General features: G+C 41.3%; 1 protein-coding gene across 5 annotated transcripts in view; it reads left to right on the top strand.

The window, feature by feature from the left end:
• Positions 1–6,214: 6,214 nt before the first annotated feature.
• The window catches only part of ogdhl (oxoglutarate dehydrogenase L), a 100,112-nt gene continuing 86,012 nt past the window's right edge, over positions 6,215–20,314 (top strand). For 2 of the 5 annotated variants that reach the window (XR_005941623.1, XM_041176285.1), the window contains exons 1-4: positions 6,355–6,433; positions 9,923–10,155; positions 14,343–14,528; positions 18,175–18,277. Coding sequence is in view for 4 of the 5 variants with exons in the window: in XM_041176285.1 (XP_041032219.1) it covers positions 9,949–10,155; positions 14,343–14,528; positions 18,175–18,277 (496 nt within the window). In the remaining variant the exon portion in view is untranslated. The other 3 variants (XM_041176287.1, XM_041176286.1, XM_041176288.1) reach the window with 3 other exon arrangements.

Here is a 20,314-nt window from a genome sequence, read left to right as displayed (position 1 = left end):
TCACCATTCACAACTGGATGTGGCAGGACTGCAGAGCTAAGACCTGATCTGTTTGCGGTGGGATATCTTAGCTCTGTCTATCACATGCTGTTTTCGCTGTTTGGCATGCAAGTAGTCCTGTGTTATAGCTTCACCAGGATGACACCTCATTTTTAGGTATGCCTGGTGCTGCTCCTGGCATGCCCTCCTGAACTCTTCATTGAACCAGGGTTGATCCCCCAGCTTGATGGTAATGTAAGAGTTGGGGATATGTCGGGCCATGAGATTGCAGATTGTGGTTAGATACAATTCTGCTGCTGCTGATGGCCCATTGTGCCTCATGGAGGCCCAGTTTTGAGTTGCTGGACCTGTTTGAAATCTATACCATTTAGCACGGTGGTAGTGCCACACAACATGATGGAGGCTATCCTCAATGTGAAGATAGAACTTTGTCTCCACAAGGACTGTGCAGTAGTCACTCCTACCAATACTGTCAAGGACAGATGCATCTGTGACAGGTAGGTTGATGAGTACGAGTCAAGTAGGTTTTTCCCCCTTGTTTGTTCCCTCACCACCTGCCACAGACCCAGTCTAGCAGCTATGTCTTTTAGGACTTGGCCAGCTTGGTCAGTAGTGGTGCTACTGATCCACTCTTGGTAATGGACATTGAAGTCCCCCAGAGTACATTCTGTGCCCTTGCCAACCTTAGTTCTTCCTCTAAGTGATGTTCAACAAGGAGTACTGATTCATCAGTTGAGTTTCGGGGTGGGGTGGTGGGTAGGGGGGGCCGTAGTGGTGGTTGTCGGTGGTAACCAGCAGGAGGTTTCTTTGCCCATGTTGTACCTGATGCCATGAGATTTCATGTGCTCCAGAGTCGATGTTGAGAACTCCAAGGGAAACTCCCTCCCGATTGTATACCACTGTGCAACCACCTCTGTCCTGCTGGTGAGACAGGACAAACCCAGGAGTCATGATGGTGGCCCCTGGCACATTGTCTGTAAGGTATGATTCCATGAGTATGACTATGTCAGGCTGTTGCTTGACTAGTTTGTGAGACAGTGCTCCCACCTTTGGTACAAGCCCCTTGATATTAATAAAGAAAGACTTTACAACAGTGGTGGGCAACCTGTACCCTCCAGGCCGCATATGGCCCATCAGGTTTCGGAGTGCATTTTGTTAAATGTTGCCTGTGCGCAGGGTTGCCAGATTCCGCTGGTTTTTGTCTGTGTGGTTTTTTTCCTCCTGGTATTACTGAAGTGTTACACATGCAAAGCAAGGGCACGTGAAGTGAGGTGTGTGCTGATTGCACACAACATTGCCTGTGAAAGCCGTGCGCTTCCTCTGCGTCCAATCAAAGCGCTGCTACAGTTCAATCAGCATGTCCCGCAAACTCTTATTCATTGGTTCATGGTTAGTGCACATGCCTAATTTCAGTCTTGCACCCACTGAGATGAAGGAGAGCCACTCATGCGTCTCACTCACTAGCCTAGGTTGTCCATCATTGCTTTACAAGGTCAACAGGGCTGGGTTTGCCTTTGCCATTTCTAGCGCCTCAGATACTGGGTGATACATTCAGTTTCATTCTTTTTTGTAAGCTTTCTAGGGGTTTAATACAACTGAGTGGCTTGCTAGGCCATTTCAGAGGGCATTTAAGAGTCAACCGCATTGCTGTGGGTGTGGAGTCACATGTAGGCCAAATCTACATGTGTAAAGACAGAAGATTTCCTTCTCTAAAGGGCTTAGTGAACCAGATAATTTTTTTATAACAATAGACAATGATTTCATGGTCACTATTAACAAGAGTAGTTTTATATTCCAGATTTATTATTTGAATTTAAATTCAGCTAACTACCATGGTGGGATACAAACCTGTGTGCCCAGAGCATTAGCCTGGATCTCTGCATTACTATCCCAGTGACATTACCAATACTCCATTGCATCCCTCTGTTGCACATGTCCTTCTCTGTAATGGATGTTGTGGCTTTAGAAGGTGCTGTTGAAGGAAGGCTTACTGAGTTGCTGCTGTGCATCTCATATATGGTACATCTAAACCACAAGGACCTCTGTATGATATATCACCTTTAGACAGCCATCTCTTGTTCCAAGTCCTGCAAATACAGAAGGATACCTACCTCAGCAGCCCAGCATAAAATCTCGTTCAGAAATCAAGCAGCTGTAACTGATGGGCTGTACCTTTAAGAAGCTGAGTACGTTCAGTTCATTTGTGCCAAATATTAACATGGCAAAATAAGTTTCCTTTTGGGCGCAAAAAATACGGCAAGGACTATCATTAACATTCTCCTTTAAGAAGCAACAAGCAGGATAAGGGAATGAGCTTCCATTCCAACACCCATTTCATTTGGGCACTCAATATCTAGAGCGTTCATTGGGTGCTCCAGGTGCTTCATAAGGTATTGTCCTCATTTGCTTGATTTGGGACATCAGCAAGCCTTACTGCCAACATTTTGCACACGGCCTAATGTTGCAAATGTTTTGGGCTGTATTAACATACTCTGTGCATTGGATGCTGAATATGCCACTCCTTAATAATCAGACACGCTGTGTGAATTTCTTCCTGTTTTATAGCATCTATGTTTGCAAGCTGAAACGTCAAAATAATTTTATGCCTCTTTCAGTGGAAGGACAAATTTCTGTGAGAATGAGGCTCTGAATGCCAACTGATTTGCCTAAGACATCATAAATAAGGTCATTATTTCACTTATCTCCTCTGGCCTTCAACCTTTTAGCATATTTATCCCTCTCAAGCAGGATTAGAAAATATTTTTGAGCATTTTTAGAACACGAATTTTGAATGAGGTCCAGGTGGTGAACAAAATTAAATCAGTGCCTTACATTTTTATGATGCTGAAGAGGGTCTGCAGAAATCTGGATAGCAAATCTTTAATCTGGATGAAACATCATTTGGGAATAACGTTACAACATGTCCAGCAGGAGTATAGCCAGTCTTATTTCCTAAAGGTGGCACAGGAACACTAGGACCCTTGAGTCTGTACTGCTAATAAATTACATCATGACTGATATGTACTTGAATTCCACTTGCCTTATCCAAGGGATCTTTATCCCTTGTGACCCTTACCTAATAAAAACCTATCAACGTCAAACATGAAATTTTCTGTTCACCCAGCATCAAGTCTTTTGGGAAGAGGGAATTCCAGGTTTCCAGATGACCATCTGTATTTAAAAATTCTTCCTAATTTCACTCCTGAAATGCCTAGCCCTAATTCTAAAGTTGTGTTCGCTTGTTCTGGACTCACCGTCAGAGGAATTTGCTTCTCTGTTATCTACTCTATGGATCATTTTAAACCCATCAGTTAGATAACATGACTCTTACATACAAACATATGTAAGAACTTGCAAATTGGGTGCAGGAGTAGGTCATTCGGTCCCAGGAGCCTGCTCCTCCATTCAATAAGATCATGACTGATCTGATTGTGGCCTCAACACTACTATCCTGCCTACACCCGATAACCTTTGATTCCCTTGTTAGTCAAGAATCTATCTACTTCTGCCTTAAAAATATTCAATGATCATGCCTCTACTACTCTCCACAGATTCACAGAGGGAAAAATTTCTCCTCATCTCCAACTTAAATGGGAGACCATTTACTTTTAAACGGTGTCCCTAACTCTTAGAGGCTTTGGGGAGTTCTGTAAGGGCTTCCCTTTTCCCCCACACACAAGTTAGTGACACCAGATTCACACGTGTATGGTTTAAACAGAATGACCAGCGAGCCAAGTTTGTTCTGATAATTTACAATTGCTTTATTGAATCACCCACAACTGCATAGTACAAAACCCAAAATTTAAAACAACCTATTCCCAGTACCCGACACAAAGTTACCACAAGTCGGTTAAAATTTACAAAAACACAGGAAAAACAACGCGTCCTGTCCTGAAACCTTAAGAAAAAACCCTCAGACCAATATCATCAAGATATGGCAGAAACAAGTGACAAGGTACCGGCAAAAAACACCAAGTTTTCGCCCCAAACCTTCACAAAACCCTAGACCAGTACCACTACGATTTAGCTGAAACTTAAAATCCTTTACACAGTTGGTCCTTCCAGTGAGAACTGTAGGTCCGCGAGCCAGATTGACTCTTCTTGACCCTCCTTCTTGATTGCAGCCCAAAACATTCAGGCCAGTATCAGCATGATATGGCTGAAAACACTTACAATCCCCAACACAACTGGTTTGTCCGGTGTTAACTGTAGGCCTGAGTCAAGGTGACCAAACTCAACCCTTCTTCCTACTGCAGCCCAGATGCTCAGATCTTCTCTGCTTTTATAATAATTTAACTCCGACATGTCAAAACATATTTCCTGTTATTCCAGTGTCCATATAGTTGGTACCACGCAAAATCCAGACAAATGTCATCATCCTGTTGGTTGAAACAATATCAGTGCTCATTGTATGAGCAATTCTCCTGCAGTTTGATGTGGCAAAGTAACAGCATCCAGCTCCAAAGTTAATAAGGGTTTAAATGACCCTGTTCCAGTACTATTGTCTGTGGTGGTTGAATAATTCCTTGAGTGTATTATATTGATGATATGTCCTTTGTGCTACTGTATTGGGTAATCAGACTTGATTGCATTAGTTGATGGCAGGTAATGGCATTCCCCTGGTACCATTATTCCCTGATAGCAGTCAGGCAATGTCCAAACCCTTATGGTGAGTCATTGTGTTTTCACTAATTGTCCGAATTAATCCCTTGCTGCCCAGCCTTGTACTGCTGACTGCAGCTTATCTTTTTGAAATTTATAATTCCAATCATGTGGTCAAAACATGTCTGTTGGTTTGAAATTATGTTCCATAAATTTCCCAGTTGGAATGGGTTCCGATCCTACAGTTCACAGTGGTTGAGTGGTTGCCCTAAAGTGTTAGCTGGGAAATTCCTACACACCCAAGCTGTTGCTTGTACCTAATACTGTTGCTTTGCTCCAGTGTCAGTGAGATTTATATGGGAATTCTTGGTCTCACAAATGATTAGGAATATCTGCTCTTAGAGCAAAAAATCAGCAAGAGAAGTTGCTAGAGTTTGCAGAGAGATCACCTTGAGATAAGAGTGCTTCTGTGAAAGGATGGAATGTTGAGAGCTGGCAGAGCTTCTTTGTGAATTAGAGGGCTTAGAATGAAAATAGTATCTTTCTGAACTCAGAGGTAAAGAATGTAGAGTATCTCTCAGTTTAGGGATTTGAGGATTTGAGGGAATGATAGAATGCCTATTTAAACTTGTGGATAGAAGGAACAGAGGAGGACGAATGCTTTTGCGAACGAAAGTACAGCAGAGAATATAGATTGTCTTTATGGTGTGTTGGAGTCAATTGAGTGCCTCTCTGAATTGACAGGTTGGAGTTAGGGGAGCATGTCTCTTTGTGCTGAGGAATAAAGGAGACAAATGTCTCTGAACTCAGGGGACAGACTACCTCTTTGACTTGGGGGAGAATTCTGCTCTGAGCTGCTTACCTTGAGCTGAAGAGAATTGAAGGATAAAGGCACCTTTATCTATTTGAGCAGTTAGAGGGCCCATGTATCACTGGACTGATAGCCAGGTAATGGAAGCCTTCTTGAGCTGGGTGAAATTAGAAGTGAGAGTTCCAGTTTGAACCTGGGAAGTATTAGAGGGGCAAGCGTGAATTGGAGGGTTAAAGGAAGGTGAGAATGCTTTTCCAACAAGGGGTTGTCAGTAAATCCCCACACTGGGAAGTTGAAGCAGGTGAATGAGAGCAGGTAACTGGCACAATGTGGGATATGGGGAGTTTGGGATTTGGGTGGATGGGGCTAGGGAATTGGGGATAGGCGGGGCAAGGGAATTGGGGGTGGGTTGTGCTAGGGATTAGGGGTGGGCGGGGTGAGGGAATGAGGGGTGGACTGTGTTTGTGACTGAGGATGGGTGGAGTTTGGGATAGGGGTGGGCGGGGTGAGGAGTTTAGGGGCTGGACTGTGTTTGTGATTGAGGATGGGCGGAGTTTGGGATGGGGTGGGTGGGCGGAGTTTGGGATGGGGTGGGTGGGCGGGGCGAGGGGATGAGGGTGTGGACTGTGTTTGGGATTGAGGGTGGGCGGAGTTTGGGATTGGGGGGGGTGGGCGGAGTTTGGGATGGGGTGGGTGGGCGGGGCGAGGGGATGAGGGTGTGGACTGTGTTTGGGATTGAGGGTGGGCGGAGTTTGGGATTAGGCGGGGAATATATATATGGGGGGGGGGGGGTTGGGGGAAAGAGCATCATGTGAACAATTTGAGCGGGTGGGGCGAACCAGGTGAGCAGCCGGCGGGGGCATGTCCTGGCAACGTGCATTGTGACGTCTAGGGTCTCGTGCGACAAGCTCGAGCGAGTTTTCTCCCACTAGGTTGGTAGGCGGGAGGGAGGCGACGGGCGGCGTGTGGGGTCCGCCCGCTCTTCGTTGCATCGGCTCGGGCTACCTGACTTCAGCCGTGGTCTCTGGATACCGTTTGTGTTGGGGGCGGGGGGGCTGGTGATTTGTTTATTTCTTTGATTTTTTTTTCTTCTCATGATTTATGTCACTTCGACTTTTCTGACGGGGTGGGGTGGGGTGGGGTGGGGGGCGGGTCGGGGGCAGAAAAAAATAAACCCCGAGGCCCGAAGCTACGGTCGGTCTGGGTCTGGGTCTGGGGCAGCCGAGTTTCAGCACCTCCCGGGCGGTCCGTACACCCTGCGCTGCCCCAGCACCAGCACCTGTCAGTGATGATTAGGTGGGGGGAGTGGGGGAGGCGGTTATTCTCCGCTCTTTATTCGGCTTCGCGTTAACCGGCTGCTCTCAGTTATCACCCGTTTAAAAGGCTGTTTTTATTTTTTTTCCCCTCTCTCTCTCTCTCTCTCCCTTTCAGGCCCCAATGGGCGGTGCCTTCGCTTATAAAATCCCTCATTCCTGCAGAAGTTTAAGCCGATTGGTTTCTGAATGTCCAGTCCGTCCTCTTTCTGCGCCCCCCCCCTCCCCCCCCCCCATTATGTGTGTGTGTGTGTGTTGTGTTGGGTGGGGTTTGCTTTGAGGAATTTGGCAGTCATGTTCCTAGGCAGGGCTCATTAATTGTAACTTCCCTAAATGAGCATCTGGCAGTTTGCTCCCTGGCCTGCTGAGCGTTTCCAGCATTTTCTGCGTTTTAGTTATCGCAGTGCTCTTTGTATTTTTGTTCTAAAACTTGAATGAACATATATTAGCCACAGAATCACCCGCCAAGTCTCCTCTCCTTCCCCCCCCCCCCCCTTCCCCTGGTGGCCCCTGAGGGTCTATCCTTGGAGCCCCTCCTATTTGTACATATCCGCTGTTGGCACACACAGCTCTAACCCCCCACCCCACCACCACTGTCTCTAAATTGTCAGGCTTCTTTTCCAACATCCAGCACCGGATGAGTGAAAATTTTAATCCAACTAAATAGATACTGTGAAGACTGAAGCCATTGCTTTGGTCCCCGCCACAAACTCTGTTCGCTGGCCACTGATTCCATTCCTTTCCCTGCTAGCTGTCTGAGCCTGAACCAGACTATTTGCAACCTTGGTCTCATTGGCCCTGAGGTGAGCTTCCGGCCACACATTTGTGCCACCATTAAGACGGCTTTTTTCCACTCTTGGCAGCTTTGCCCTGCCTCAGCTCATCTGCTGCTGAAACACGCATTCGTGCCTTCTTAACTCTAGACTTGACTGTTCCAATGCATCCCTGATTAGTCTCCCACATTCCACACTCTGCAGACGGGAGGTAACTTAAAACCTTGCTGTCTGTGTCCTAACTCGCACCAAGGGAAGAATTTTTGGGTTGGCGCTTGGGGGCCTACGAGTAAAATGATGCATGGTGACGTCGGGCAGGTGTCCTGACATCACCGCGCGTCATTTAGATTTTTCAGTTTGGTGGGTGCGCAGCTGACTCAGCTGCATGCCCTCTGAAGGCCTATTAAGGCCATTAAGAAAGCAATTAAAGTAGTTAAGAATGCTGACCGTCCAACCTTCAGGTTGGCAGGCAGGCGAAGAGCCCCGGCGGCCTTCACATTTTTCATGAAACCCAATCCATGGGCAGGATGAGGTTTCATGAAGGGTTTATAAGTTAAATAAAAATTTTTTAAACATTTGATAAATGTGTCCTAGCTCTCATGACACTGCCATATGAGGGGACATGTCTAAATAATTTTTCTGTCTTCATTAAAAACTTTCATTCCGAACTTAATCTCACTGAGGCAGCTCCATGCTTCAGGGAGATTCCTGCACTCTCGCGCACATGCACGAAAGACCGCAGGCCCCGACTTGCGGAATCCCCCCCTCCCTGCACAGGGAGTGCTCAGTGCTTCTGGGCGTGCATCATGCTGGACTGGCCTTAATTGGCCCTCCCACGTAAAATGGCAGCATGGCCCCAATTAGGGGTGCCGATCGGGTTTGCAACCCCCCCCTCCCCGCAGCAGGGGGAAATTTCTGCCCCAAGTCTCATTCACCCATTACCTGTTTGCTTGCTGACCTCTGTTGGCTTCTGGTTAAGCATAGCCTCAATTTTAAAATTCTCATCCTTGTTTTCAAATTTATTTATGGCCTTACCCCTTCCCTATCACTGTAAACTTCTGCCCTACAATCCTCTAATATACCAACAATGCTCCAATTCTGGCTCCTTAAGCATTCTGACTTTAGCTCCACCATTGGTGTGCCTCAGCTACCAAGACCCTAAATTATTATTGTTATACATGTATTTATTTTGTTACATCATTATTTTCTTTGTTGTAGGGGTTTGTGAACTGTTATTGTGAAATTAACTTATTTATAATACAGCAAATAAAAGTGCAATACTAATGAGCTTAATTTTGTGTCTACAGTATTTCGTAATATATCAGAGATATTTTGTTCTCATAAAACATTGGCTTTAAATTACTCCATAAACATACAAGTTTGTATCAACTAATACAGAAGCACAGAAGATAGAGACCATACACATTCATTTTGTCTCGGTTTTAATGATTTGTCTCAGCTGTGCTATATTCGAATCAAAATGGGGAATAACATATTTCTGAAATGAAGCCAGTTATTGCAGACCACAGGTTGATGTTTGACCTTCTAAATGTTAACAGTGACCTGTCTTATTTTTAAGTTTCATCACTACTGGTGATACAGTACCTCTGACTCATACATGCTCTTATTTCTTCTGCTTATTTTGATTCTGTATTGAGTTCACCGTTGGTTATCTTCCAAGGAAATGCTTACATTTATACAGTGCCTTTCATGATTTCAGAATGTCCCAAAATGCTTTGGTCAATTAAGTACTTTTGATGTATTGACACTGTTGTAATATAGGAAATGCAATGACCAGTTTGCACACAATAAGTTCCAATACACAATGTGATAATGACCAGTTAAACTATTTCTGTGATGTTGATTGAGAGATAAAGACTGACCAAATGCCAGGGATAATTCCCCTGCTCCTCTTCAAAATGGTGCCATGGGATCTTTTGCATCCACCTGAAAAAGCAGGCAGAGCTTCCATTTACAGTCTCATCACAAAGGCAGCACTCCCCCAGTTCTGCATTAGTGTCAGTCTGCAATTTTGTTGTCAAGTCTTGGAGTGGGATATGAGCCCACAGCCTTCTAACTCAGAGTGGGAGTGCTACAAAGCTGTTCATTGTTCAGCTTGTTGCCACCAACCCTGTTTTAAAACAGTGAATGTTATTGTAGCTGGGGAAAAAATAAGAAACGGGATCTATCCAATTCTGATTTTGCTTGTGGCAGACCTCATCTCTCACTCAGCCTTCATAACAAAAATGGGCCCTAAGACTAATCTTTCAGTGGGTATTAAGGTCACTGCCAAAGTAATTTGTAGCGCTACAGCTACCAATATGTGCAGTGAAGCTAGCTAAGCAAAGTCCATTGATAAATGAGTGAGAACTACAATTTGTTGTTTTTGTAATTTTTAAATTCTGATTCCTCTGTTTTTATAGGATTGTACATAGCAGGAAAAACAGCCATGAATCACCTGAGGACATTGACTGCAAAATTTAAACCACAGACTGTCAAGAGGTTAACTCGGCACAATGTAGCCATGAGGCCAGTGTTACTGAGCAGGCTTTACAGTATACCTGGAGCTTCGGAACATTTCCTCAATGGAAGTAATTCAAATTATCTTGAAGAAATGTATTATGCCTGGCTTGCAAATCCAAAAAGTGTTCATAAGGTAAGAATTATTGTTTAGTTCTCGAGTAAAATCTTTTAATTTCTGAGTACATATTTCATTGCAAGGTTAGTTTACTCTAGAGCAAAGGGGTGCAACTTGTAAGCTAAACTCGAACCCTTCATTAATTGATGTATATTTTAGTTATATTCAGAAGCTAAGTGCAAAAAAACGCCTTGTAGTATCTACTATTGCTTTGAAGATATGTGAACATTTCTGTAGTCTGGAGTGATGATCAAATGTTGGTTGCTGATTTGGATTTTATGGTGCACATTGTTACCTTCAACTTTAAAAAAATATTTTAAAGTTAATACTTTTTGTATTTATGTTGCGAACTGGTTTAGTTTAACATAAGCAGTGCTGATTAGTGTGATGTATAATACCATAAGCAGTGAAATACAGACTGACATTGTGTGACCTCGAGTATATTACAGAGAGAACCTCTACAGGTCACTTCCAGACATGACAATTCCAATGTTCCCACACTCAAGCTCATCCAAAACTCTGCTGTCCATATCCTATTCCACACCAAGCCCTCCTCACCAATTACTCCTGTGTTTTCTTTCCTATCTTAACTCTCATTTTCCTAAAGCCTTCAATTAATTTGTATCTTTGTTTATAAATTCCTTCATGGTTCCACCAGTTTGTGTATCTATACTCTCCTCCAACCCTCCAGCTATTTGTATCCTCTGCATTTGTTCCACCATTGCTGTCTGAACTCCACATTCTGGAATTCTTGATCTAAAACATTCTGCTTCCACCTATTTCCCCTCTTAAGAACCATTTTAAAACCTAACTGTTTGGCTGAGCTTTTAGTTATTGCCCCTCCCCTGCCCCTGGCACTCTTTCTCTTCTCCACCCCCCTCCCCCCCAAATACTTTAATATCTCTTTCTTTATATTGGCAACAGTTCTTGGCTGATCATAGCTCAGTGAAGGACCTTGGAATGTTTGCCTGCTTTAAAGTTGCTATATAAATTTTACACTGGTACAAATCCAGTTGAGTGATGAGTATGCCGTCTCACACATAATTGAACCTTTTATATACAGTGAATAGGACTTGAGGAAGTGAGCCACTTGTCACAAAATATCAGGCCTGTGCCTTGCTCTTGCAGCTGCATTGTTGATATGGCTAGCCCAGTTAATTTCTTGATCAACCGTTACTTCTCAAGGTGCTACAGAAAATCATTGGTCATCCATTGAAGGCTAAGGGCATATGGTTGAGCTTTCTTTTGTTTGAAATAATCATTACTTTGCTCTTGGGAAGTATGAATGGGGCCCTGCCACCCAAGAAGCTACACTGCAATGGCTTAGTTACTTTGGCACAGAGAATGTAAGAGTTGTTGTTTCTAGAATTTTATTTCTGATTTCCACTAGCTGCAATATTTTGTTATATTGTTTAATTGCTGTCATTTATCCACTTTTGTAAATTGTGCTGCTGATGGGAAGGAGCAGTGTATGTGTTTTTCACTTTTAAAATATTATGCAACTGTGGTTTACTTTTAGATTTGCTGCATTTGATATTTGCCCTCAAGCCCTTTCACACTTTTAACAGTGTTTGAATATGTAACATAGCTTAGTAGGCTGATAAGAGTGAGAGCTGAGAACAAATAGTATAAAGATTAGGATCAGTCTTCAGACAAGGAGCTCTGTTATAGTAACTTGAATACAGTAGCTCAAATAATATTTGTTGTACCAATATAAGCTTTACTTAATTTTTAAACAATATTTAGTACTAAAACACTGCTATGGATGTTGTGGGAATCAGGGGGAGGGGTTAGTACAGATAGTATGGCATAGTACAAATGCTTTATTGAATATTTGACTTTGGAAAATTAAGAGTTAGATCTTCCTGCTTTGGAAAGCTGTCTATAATTTGTACTAAATCAGGCAGTTTTTTTTTGCATCAAACTACCTATAACTTTTGGCTTGCTTTCTAACATACCTTACTTAGAGGAGTTATTACATAGAATTATATAGAGTATACAGCTCAGAAACAGGTCTTTCGGTCCAACCAGTCCATGCTGGTATTTATCCTCCACTTGATACTCCTCCAATCCTTCCTTATCTAACCCTATCAATATAATCCTCTATTCCCTCCTCTCATTTGCTTATCTAGCCTGCCCGTGCATGCATTTATACTAATAACCTCAGCCACTCCGTGTGGTAGTGAGTTCCACATTTTCTCAGGGTGCAAAAGTTTCTTTTAAATCCCCTATTTGATTTCTTGGTGATTATCTGACATTTATTGTGCTTTTTCCCACAAATGAAAGCTCTATCTCTGTCTACTCTATCCAAAATTTTTCATAATTTTAAAAAAGACTTCTACCAGGATACTCCTTAGTCTTCTTTCAATAGGAAAGAGACCCATGCTGCTCATTTGTTCCTGGTAGGTATAACTTTGTGGCTCTGGGATCATTTTTATAAAGTTTTTGTTTGCACTCTCGCCGATGCTTCTATCCTTTTTGTAATATGGTGGCCAGAACGGAAGACAGTGCTCCATATTGCAGCAACTTCTGAGAAATGTCATGGTGCAATTCTGTTCTGCTTGCGTAATTTTAATTACATGAGGATAACTATTTTAACAAACTGTAATATTACTCAGTTGCTTTTGTGACACAAATTTAACCTGTTGATTGCCATTATCTTGGTATGACATCTTGGTGGAATCTGATTTATTTTAAAACTTTATTTCAGTAAGTTAAACTCTCCTTTGTCCCTTTCTTCCCAAAATGTATCGTTTGCATAAGATATTAATTGTCTTAATCTTCCACCTATGCACTTTACACAAAGCTTTCTTGCCAAAATAGCAGTGACAGTCAACACAACACAACAGTTTAAAAAAAAACTTACTTGACTGTGAAGAACTTTGGGGTGTCTTGATGATATGAAAGGATCTGTGCAAATGCAGGCTCTTCCTTCCTTCTGTAAAACAGTCTCAGAATTCTGTTGTTGGTGGCAGTGGAGCAGAGTTGGCAAAACTTTTGGAATAAGAGGCCAGATCCTTGTGCCACAACCAATGACTGCCCTATATTTAATTCAGCAATTAAGAGTTTTTTTTTTAACACCTCTGAATGGGGGAAGCAACGTAAACATTTGCCAATGCAATCAAATCCTGTAATTTTTGGAAGTAGTTTGTTTAAATATTTGAGTTAAATGGAACATAAACTTATTTATTTAAGTTTCTCATGTGAGCCATGAATATTAATGAAATAGAATTCAACATTCACAAATATGCATGTTCACAATTTTCACATATGAATTGTAAATGCTGGAAGTACTGAGTCATCAGTGGTATTGTGCATTTAAGATTCAAGCCACACACAAAATAGTAAACACGTTCCTCTTTACCCCCAGAACATCACAAAAACCTCTGTGCCTGTACTTAACTCAGCTTTTTGATTTGCACTTACCAGTCTGGCTTGGGCTGGCAAACAGCTTCTTTTCACTACTATTTGTTCTCTGTTGTGATCTTCATTGCTGCTGCTGTTGCTCATTTTGCCTCCTCCTCCACGGCTGCTGCGCTCCTCAGTTCTCAGATGTTAACAATGGAAAGCTTTTGATCACCCTCCCACCCCCACCCCCCAGATGTGTGGCAATAGCAGCTGGTGACCTTTTTGACAGATGCAGCACATATGTCAATGTTTTTCTGTGTTGAGGCGCTATACATAGTTGAGTTCTAGACTTAGCCATGTTGAAAACTTCATCAGAGAAGTTCAATGCTTTACTATCATTCTACAGCCTGACTGCATCAAAATTCTACTTAGTGCTTCTTCATTAATTATACAGGCGATGTAACTAAACACAGCTGTTATTTTATTCTCCCTCAGGATTTCTCACTATCTCTCCTAAAGGCATTGGTAAATTTTTGGGTTACAGTTAATATCCCACAGAATTGTAATGGAAGAACTCCAGAACTGGCCCGTTGTATAGTCCCACTTGGCAGTGTCACTGCATCAAATTAAATATTCCAGGCAGATGAATATTCTCCCGCTGCTTACAACCCAGCTACATGTCTTGTTAATTAAACCAGGTGGTATCAGAAAATGTAACCTATTTTAATATATAATATATTCAATTTTAGCTCAGCTAAGTTTATTGTTGATCAAGAATTTAACAAACTGCACCAGATATATTTCATGGTATAAAATCAGCTCTTCATTTTGCAAAATGTCTTTTTTTTTCCTTGCAGTCCTGGGATAAGTTTTTCCGAACTTCCAATGTGATTGTACCTTCAGACACGTTATTAGACAACCTGCCTCCATCAGGAAGCCTTCCAGCTGTAGCTCACAGTAAAAGCAGAACAGTAACATCTGCTAAAGCTGAGAAGATCGTTGAAGATCATCTAGCTGTACAGTCATTGATTAGAGCATATCAGGTAAGCCTTCTCAATGGGGTGAATACTTGTGCTAGCTAGATGAATTCCTGAGTCAGAAATTTTCAAGAAACATAGCAAACAGGAACAAAATTGATGTACTTGGGTTGCTCTTCCTGCTTTGTATACTAGTGATAAAATTCACTTTTTTCATCATGAAGCAATTATATATACTTAATATGATCTTTTTATTCCTAGGCTACCATTATGATATAAAGATGATGGTTTTGAGCAACAGTAACTAGAAATGACAATTTCTTAAACATACCTGTTACACAAACAAACATTCAAGTTAAATGGTAACAAAGGTGAAGGAAGGGATCTCCCTTCTGGCAGATGGAAAATTTTTCCTCTTTGGCTTATGGTTTCAGCATCAACAACTTACACTTGTACACGGCTTTTAACATAAAAAAAAATGTCTCCGAAGCATAATCAGACAAAACTGGATTCTGAGCCAAAGAATGAAATATTGAGATGGGTGACCAAAAGCTTTGTTGAAGAGCTGAATTTTATGAAGGATCTTGAAGGAGCAGAAGAAGGTGAAGAGATGGGACAAGGTTAATGAGGGCATACCAGTTGAAAGTATGGACACCAGTAGTGGGGCAAAGGGAAGGGTAGCACAAAATGCAAGATGTGGAGGACCATGAAACTTTCGAGATGGGGTATTTTAGGATTGTCGGAGGCAAGAGATGGGGAAGGGCATAGCAATGTATAGGTATATTGGATGAATATTACTGGGAGTCAATATAGGTCAGTGACAGCTAGAGCCAATGTGGGATGGGTTTCGGACAGCAGTGTTTTTGCAGAGGAGGGGAGGTTATTTGGGAGAGCATTAGGCTAGTCATGTCTGGAGATGGATAGGACATAGATGAGGTTTCCGGCAGCAGTTATTCCCAGGTCAGATATAGCATGTTTAAATGCATGAAAAAACTCCTGCTGTAAACCAATAATTTGTTTAAATTTGGACCATTGAAGAGAATTTTTTCCATTGTAGAATTGAGTCATAGCCAATTCTTGTGTCTTAATCTATTTTGTGCAGTTGCACCTTGCTCTCTCACCAACTCAGTTGAAGAAGTTTAACATTGAGATCCCCTATACTTTAAAAACATGGCAGTCCAAATTTGAAAAAAGCACAGTCATCTCTCAAAAGAGAGCTTCATTTTGCATGGAGAATATCATACGTAATCACAAGCCAAATCCATTTCAGAAGCATCAGCCAAAACTGCCATGGCTTTATATTACAAAAGTAAAATATTGCTGTGCTGGAAATCTGAAATAAAAACAGAAAATGCTGGAAATACTTAGCAGATCTGGTGACATCTGTGGAGAGAAACAGTTAGTCTGCAACCTTTCATCACTACTCACGGCTTTATATTGTTTTGTATAGATAGAGAAAAACCATCAGGCTCTTCCATAACTCTAGCTTCCAACCTAAAATTTCAATGTTGACAGACACAAGGGAGGTTCTAAAAGCATCGGGCCCAGATTAGCAAACTCCTCGTTTGAAAAGGGTGTAGGGGTTGATGTTCCAATTAAATTTTGTATTTGTAAACATAATGCTTTGCCCATCTAACTGTCGGTGCATGAAGCTACCCTAAATGAATGTTGTGAATTTCTGAGCTGTCAGAAGCAATGGCATTCGCTTTCTGCAGACATCAAATTTGTGCAGCTAAGCAGACGTTCTTTTCTGTGTTAAATAAATAGTCTAATTGAAAGTCAGATGGAGTTGTTTGAAGCATTGGGGAACTTAGCAGTTCAGCCTCCAGTTCAAAATCAAATAGTTATGCCAAGAATTAAGCCTTTTCATTTTTTACTTTAATGAAACCGTTTTTAGTTCCTCATTATGGTATTCTGCCAAGTTCCCTATATCAGCTCTTCGTGATGTTAAGCTTAAATTTGGGGAACTCACCCCACACACATTAGTGCTATTCTGAGTATCAAACTGAAAATGTGGTCCTGCTATTGTAATCAATTAAAAAGTTTAAGAAATATTTGTAAATTGTTCAAGCCTTGTTCTTTCACATGATCTCGTCTTAATCCATCACTTGGATTACAGTCACGCAACTACAGAATTGAATAATTGGTTAAAATTTAAATTGATTCAATATAGACAAAAGTGTTTATGGTGTCTTAGTTTTCAAGTAATCCTCATTTTGAGTACTTGAGTGGGACTATAGCTATAAATACAACTAATTGTCTATTTAGAATGGTCAACCATTGTGTGCTGAAAACTGTAATACCACATGGAAATGAGTAAAACAACTGAACAATAATGACCCATATATTGTCATTAAAAAAATGGTGTTTGTGTTTATATATAGGTCCCTAAAGTGCATCATTAAATATACAAAAACAGTAATGTGTTCTGAAGTTGATTATAATGAAAACAAACATTGTTTCAGGTTACTGAGCAGTACAGTGAATTCCTTGACTTGTATGGCAGTTTTTAATTTACTGTGGATCTGGGGTGTTCAAACTATAGCTCATAAGTCATGCCAACAGTAAACCCTGACAATCCAGTCCACTTACCGTGATGACTCTCAAGTTTGTGCTTAGGTTTCTTACTCACTGGTTTATTATATTTGTAAGTTTTAGACATGGGGGTTTGAAATGAATAGTTCTTTCTGCTGTTGTTCATTGATGGCTGAGTCCTTAATCAGAACATCAATACCTGATGTTGGTATATACTATTTGTGATATATGTAATTTAATGGAAATATAAGGCTGAATTTTATGTCCCCCCCACCCCTGTGCTGGGTTGGTGGGAGCATGTAAAATGTTACGGTGCGCAGCCCAGACTTCTCTCTCACCTCCAAGTTGTCCTCCGTAATACGGTAAGTGGACAGATGCCAAAATTGGCAGTCTACCTGCCATTTTTAAATAAATAAATGTTCAATTGAGCTTGTTACCAAACCAGTTGACCAGAGTATTATGATATCCAGGCCATAATATAGTTGGCGTGGGCAGGAATGGCAGCCTGTTTTCTAAACACAGGTTGTTAAAGGAAGGAAGGTGGGAGGGGGTGGGGGTGCCTTGGGGGCAACCCCCCCCTTTCCTGCTTGGTCTCCAAACCCAGTGCCCCCACCCTGTTCACCCCTCTCCCTAGGCTGCCTGATTCGCACGCGCACACGCGCACGCACACGCACGCTAACAGCCCAGGACCTACCACTCCCCGGGATCAATCAAAGTTCTGCATGGGCCTGCAGCGCCCACTACTCAGTTCTGGTGCTGTTGGGACTGCTAGAGCTGCTGGCCATTCAGATTGGCTGGCAACTCCTGAGGGCAAGACTTCCTCCCACTAAGGGGCAGAAATACCACTCTGCCTGTTTTGCCTGCCAGCAGCATGTTATGTCTGTGTGGGGGTGAGCAGCCCAACTCTGTAAAAGATCCAGCCTATTGTTTTAAACATTATATGTTGTGTGCAAACCTCCACAATATGTAGCTCAGCAATCTATGAAGGCAGGAAACTTGGATACTACAGCATTAGATGATTTAATGTATGATTTGGCCTAGATTTGGATGTATTCAGATGGCTTTAATGTGCTAAAATGGGAAAATTGCATTTTGCTAAAAAAGTTGCTCTCTCCCACTCTCTACCAATCCTCCCCATTTTCTTCACCTTTTCCTCCCCCACCCCTTTACTTTACAGACCCGAGGACATCATGTGGCTCAGCTGGATCCATTGGGAATTCTCCATGCAGATTTGGACTCGGGTATTCCATTTGATTTAGTCACTTCAATGGATAAACTTGGTGAGGGTTATCTGCTGATGCTTCTGCTTTTTTTAGTGCTGCCTATTACTTATGTAATTTTCACATTTTGTAAGTTTCTTTATCAGCCACTTGTTGGATGAAAAACCCAGGCAACTTACTTTTAACTAGGAAGATTTAATATTTGAACTTCCTGCTATGCCTTAAGTATTCAGTGCTATTTCCTTCCTCTTCTCCCTGTACTTCCTTTGAGTTGAAATTAATTTTCTTGTAAAGTGCTGATCGTCTAAAAGGTTTTTTCCTGTTTGCAATGAGTTCTGTACACAGACATTTCAATTGCTGTAGAATTGTTTTACTCAAGATTGAATACAATCCTCATTTTTTCCTATGATAAAAGCAGGTACTGATTAAGAGTTAATTAGGTTTAAACATTAGAGTTGCCAACCCTCCAGGAATGGTCTGGAGTTTCCAAGAATTGAAGCTCAATCTCCAGGACACTGCTGTGTGCAACCGTGGTGAAATATCATGGAGACATTAAAACAGATTGTTCTTTCTCCTTCATTTTTCTTTGAACATTTCTATTTACCAGGTATAAAAATATTGAAAATAAAAAAAGGCTGTTTTGGATGATGCTTTGACTGTCAGCCATTGGGTAGTAAGTCTTTTTGCATTCCAGTTGGTGTAGGGAGGCAGTGAGTCACAAGGATGGTTGGGTTGGCTGACAAATGGCTGGAGCGTGGGGCAAGGCATGTGATGAAACCTCCAGGAATACATTTAATTGCAGTTGGCAACCCTATTAAAAATGTACATAACTGTTTCGGCACTGATATGCTTTCAGTTGATCATTTTGCTGGAATAAATAATGGTGGATCTATTCTGTAAAATCAAAGAACTATTGGTATACTATTGGTGATATGTGCAATTTAATGGAAACATGGATTCAAATTTTATATGGTGTGTAAACCTCTGATATTTAGCTAAGTAGTCCATGAATGGTACACCTGTAAAAACAAATGCTTGACTTATATGAACAAAGCACCATAAAAGGCATCCAAAAAAAGATGATATGCGATTCTGTGCATATGAGTTTCTGTAAAATTTGGCATTTTGAGAGCCTTATGTAGTGTTTTTTAAGGATTCCATACCGCAATGCTACACGAGATTAGATATTTTTATCCATTGTAATACCTGGGAGTTTCATTAGCATAAAATTAGTCAATTTCAAAAAAAGGCCTGACATCTGAAAATAGCAAAATGCAAACTTCAAGTTGAAGGCCCTGTCATTATCTCATTAGTCATTTGAGCCTCGTAAAACTTAGCCAGTTTGTTTCACCTCATTTGCTGTCTTGCCACTTTGTGAATCATTGTCATCTGTTGAATGGCTGCAAGGTTATACTTTTCTTTATTGTGTAGCATGAATTTTATTAGCCAGTTGGGGTTATAGCAGCCATTTTTGAGTCCTCACTTTGTGCAGGCTCCATTTGTACCTATTTTCTGATGCTTATATAAATTATGTTTGAAGGCATTTTCTTTGTGTAATCATCAGTTATATCTCCTATAATCTTGCACCAGAACAGCCTATCTGGCATACAGTCTAATTTTATACATAACATGTGGATTTAATTGTGATAAAATAAATAGATTGAAATGCTTTAAATATTTGTTAATTCTGACTCAAGTCTTGTATAAACCAACTCCAATATTGTACAGCCATCAGCAGTAACGTACCCATCGTTGGTTGAAGTATCTATTTAGCTTAGTTCACTTGGAGTTACCAAACATTAATGATGTACAAATGGAAACTATATTGAAGAAATGTTTTATTTTGTTTCTCTGAAGACAAGGATAACACCATATAGCATCTAATGATCATGGGCAATATAATTTACAGAATTACCGTTCCACTGCTAATAGCTGGGTTCAATTTAACATGATACAACCATAAACTTTGGCGTTGCCATAATATTGTCTTAGTTTGAGTTTGGATTAATATAATTGAAAAGTTCAGCTTTGCACATTATGGTATATTTGATATACAAAGCTGATCATTTTCAGTTCGTTTATCAGTGCAGCAACAAC

This window comes from Carcharodon carcharias, chromosome 28 (genome assembly GCF_017639515.1).
Source record: "Carcharodon carcharias isolate sCarCar2 chromosome 28, sCarCar2.pri, whole genome shotgun sequence".
Classification (NCBI taxonomy): domain Eukaryota; kingdom Metazoa; phylum Chordata; class Chondrichthyes; order Lamniformes; family Lamnidae; genus Carcharodon; species Carcharodon carcharias.
This window is presented reverse-complemented; position numbering and strand designations above follow the sequence as displayed.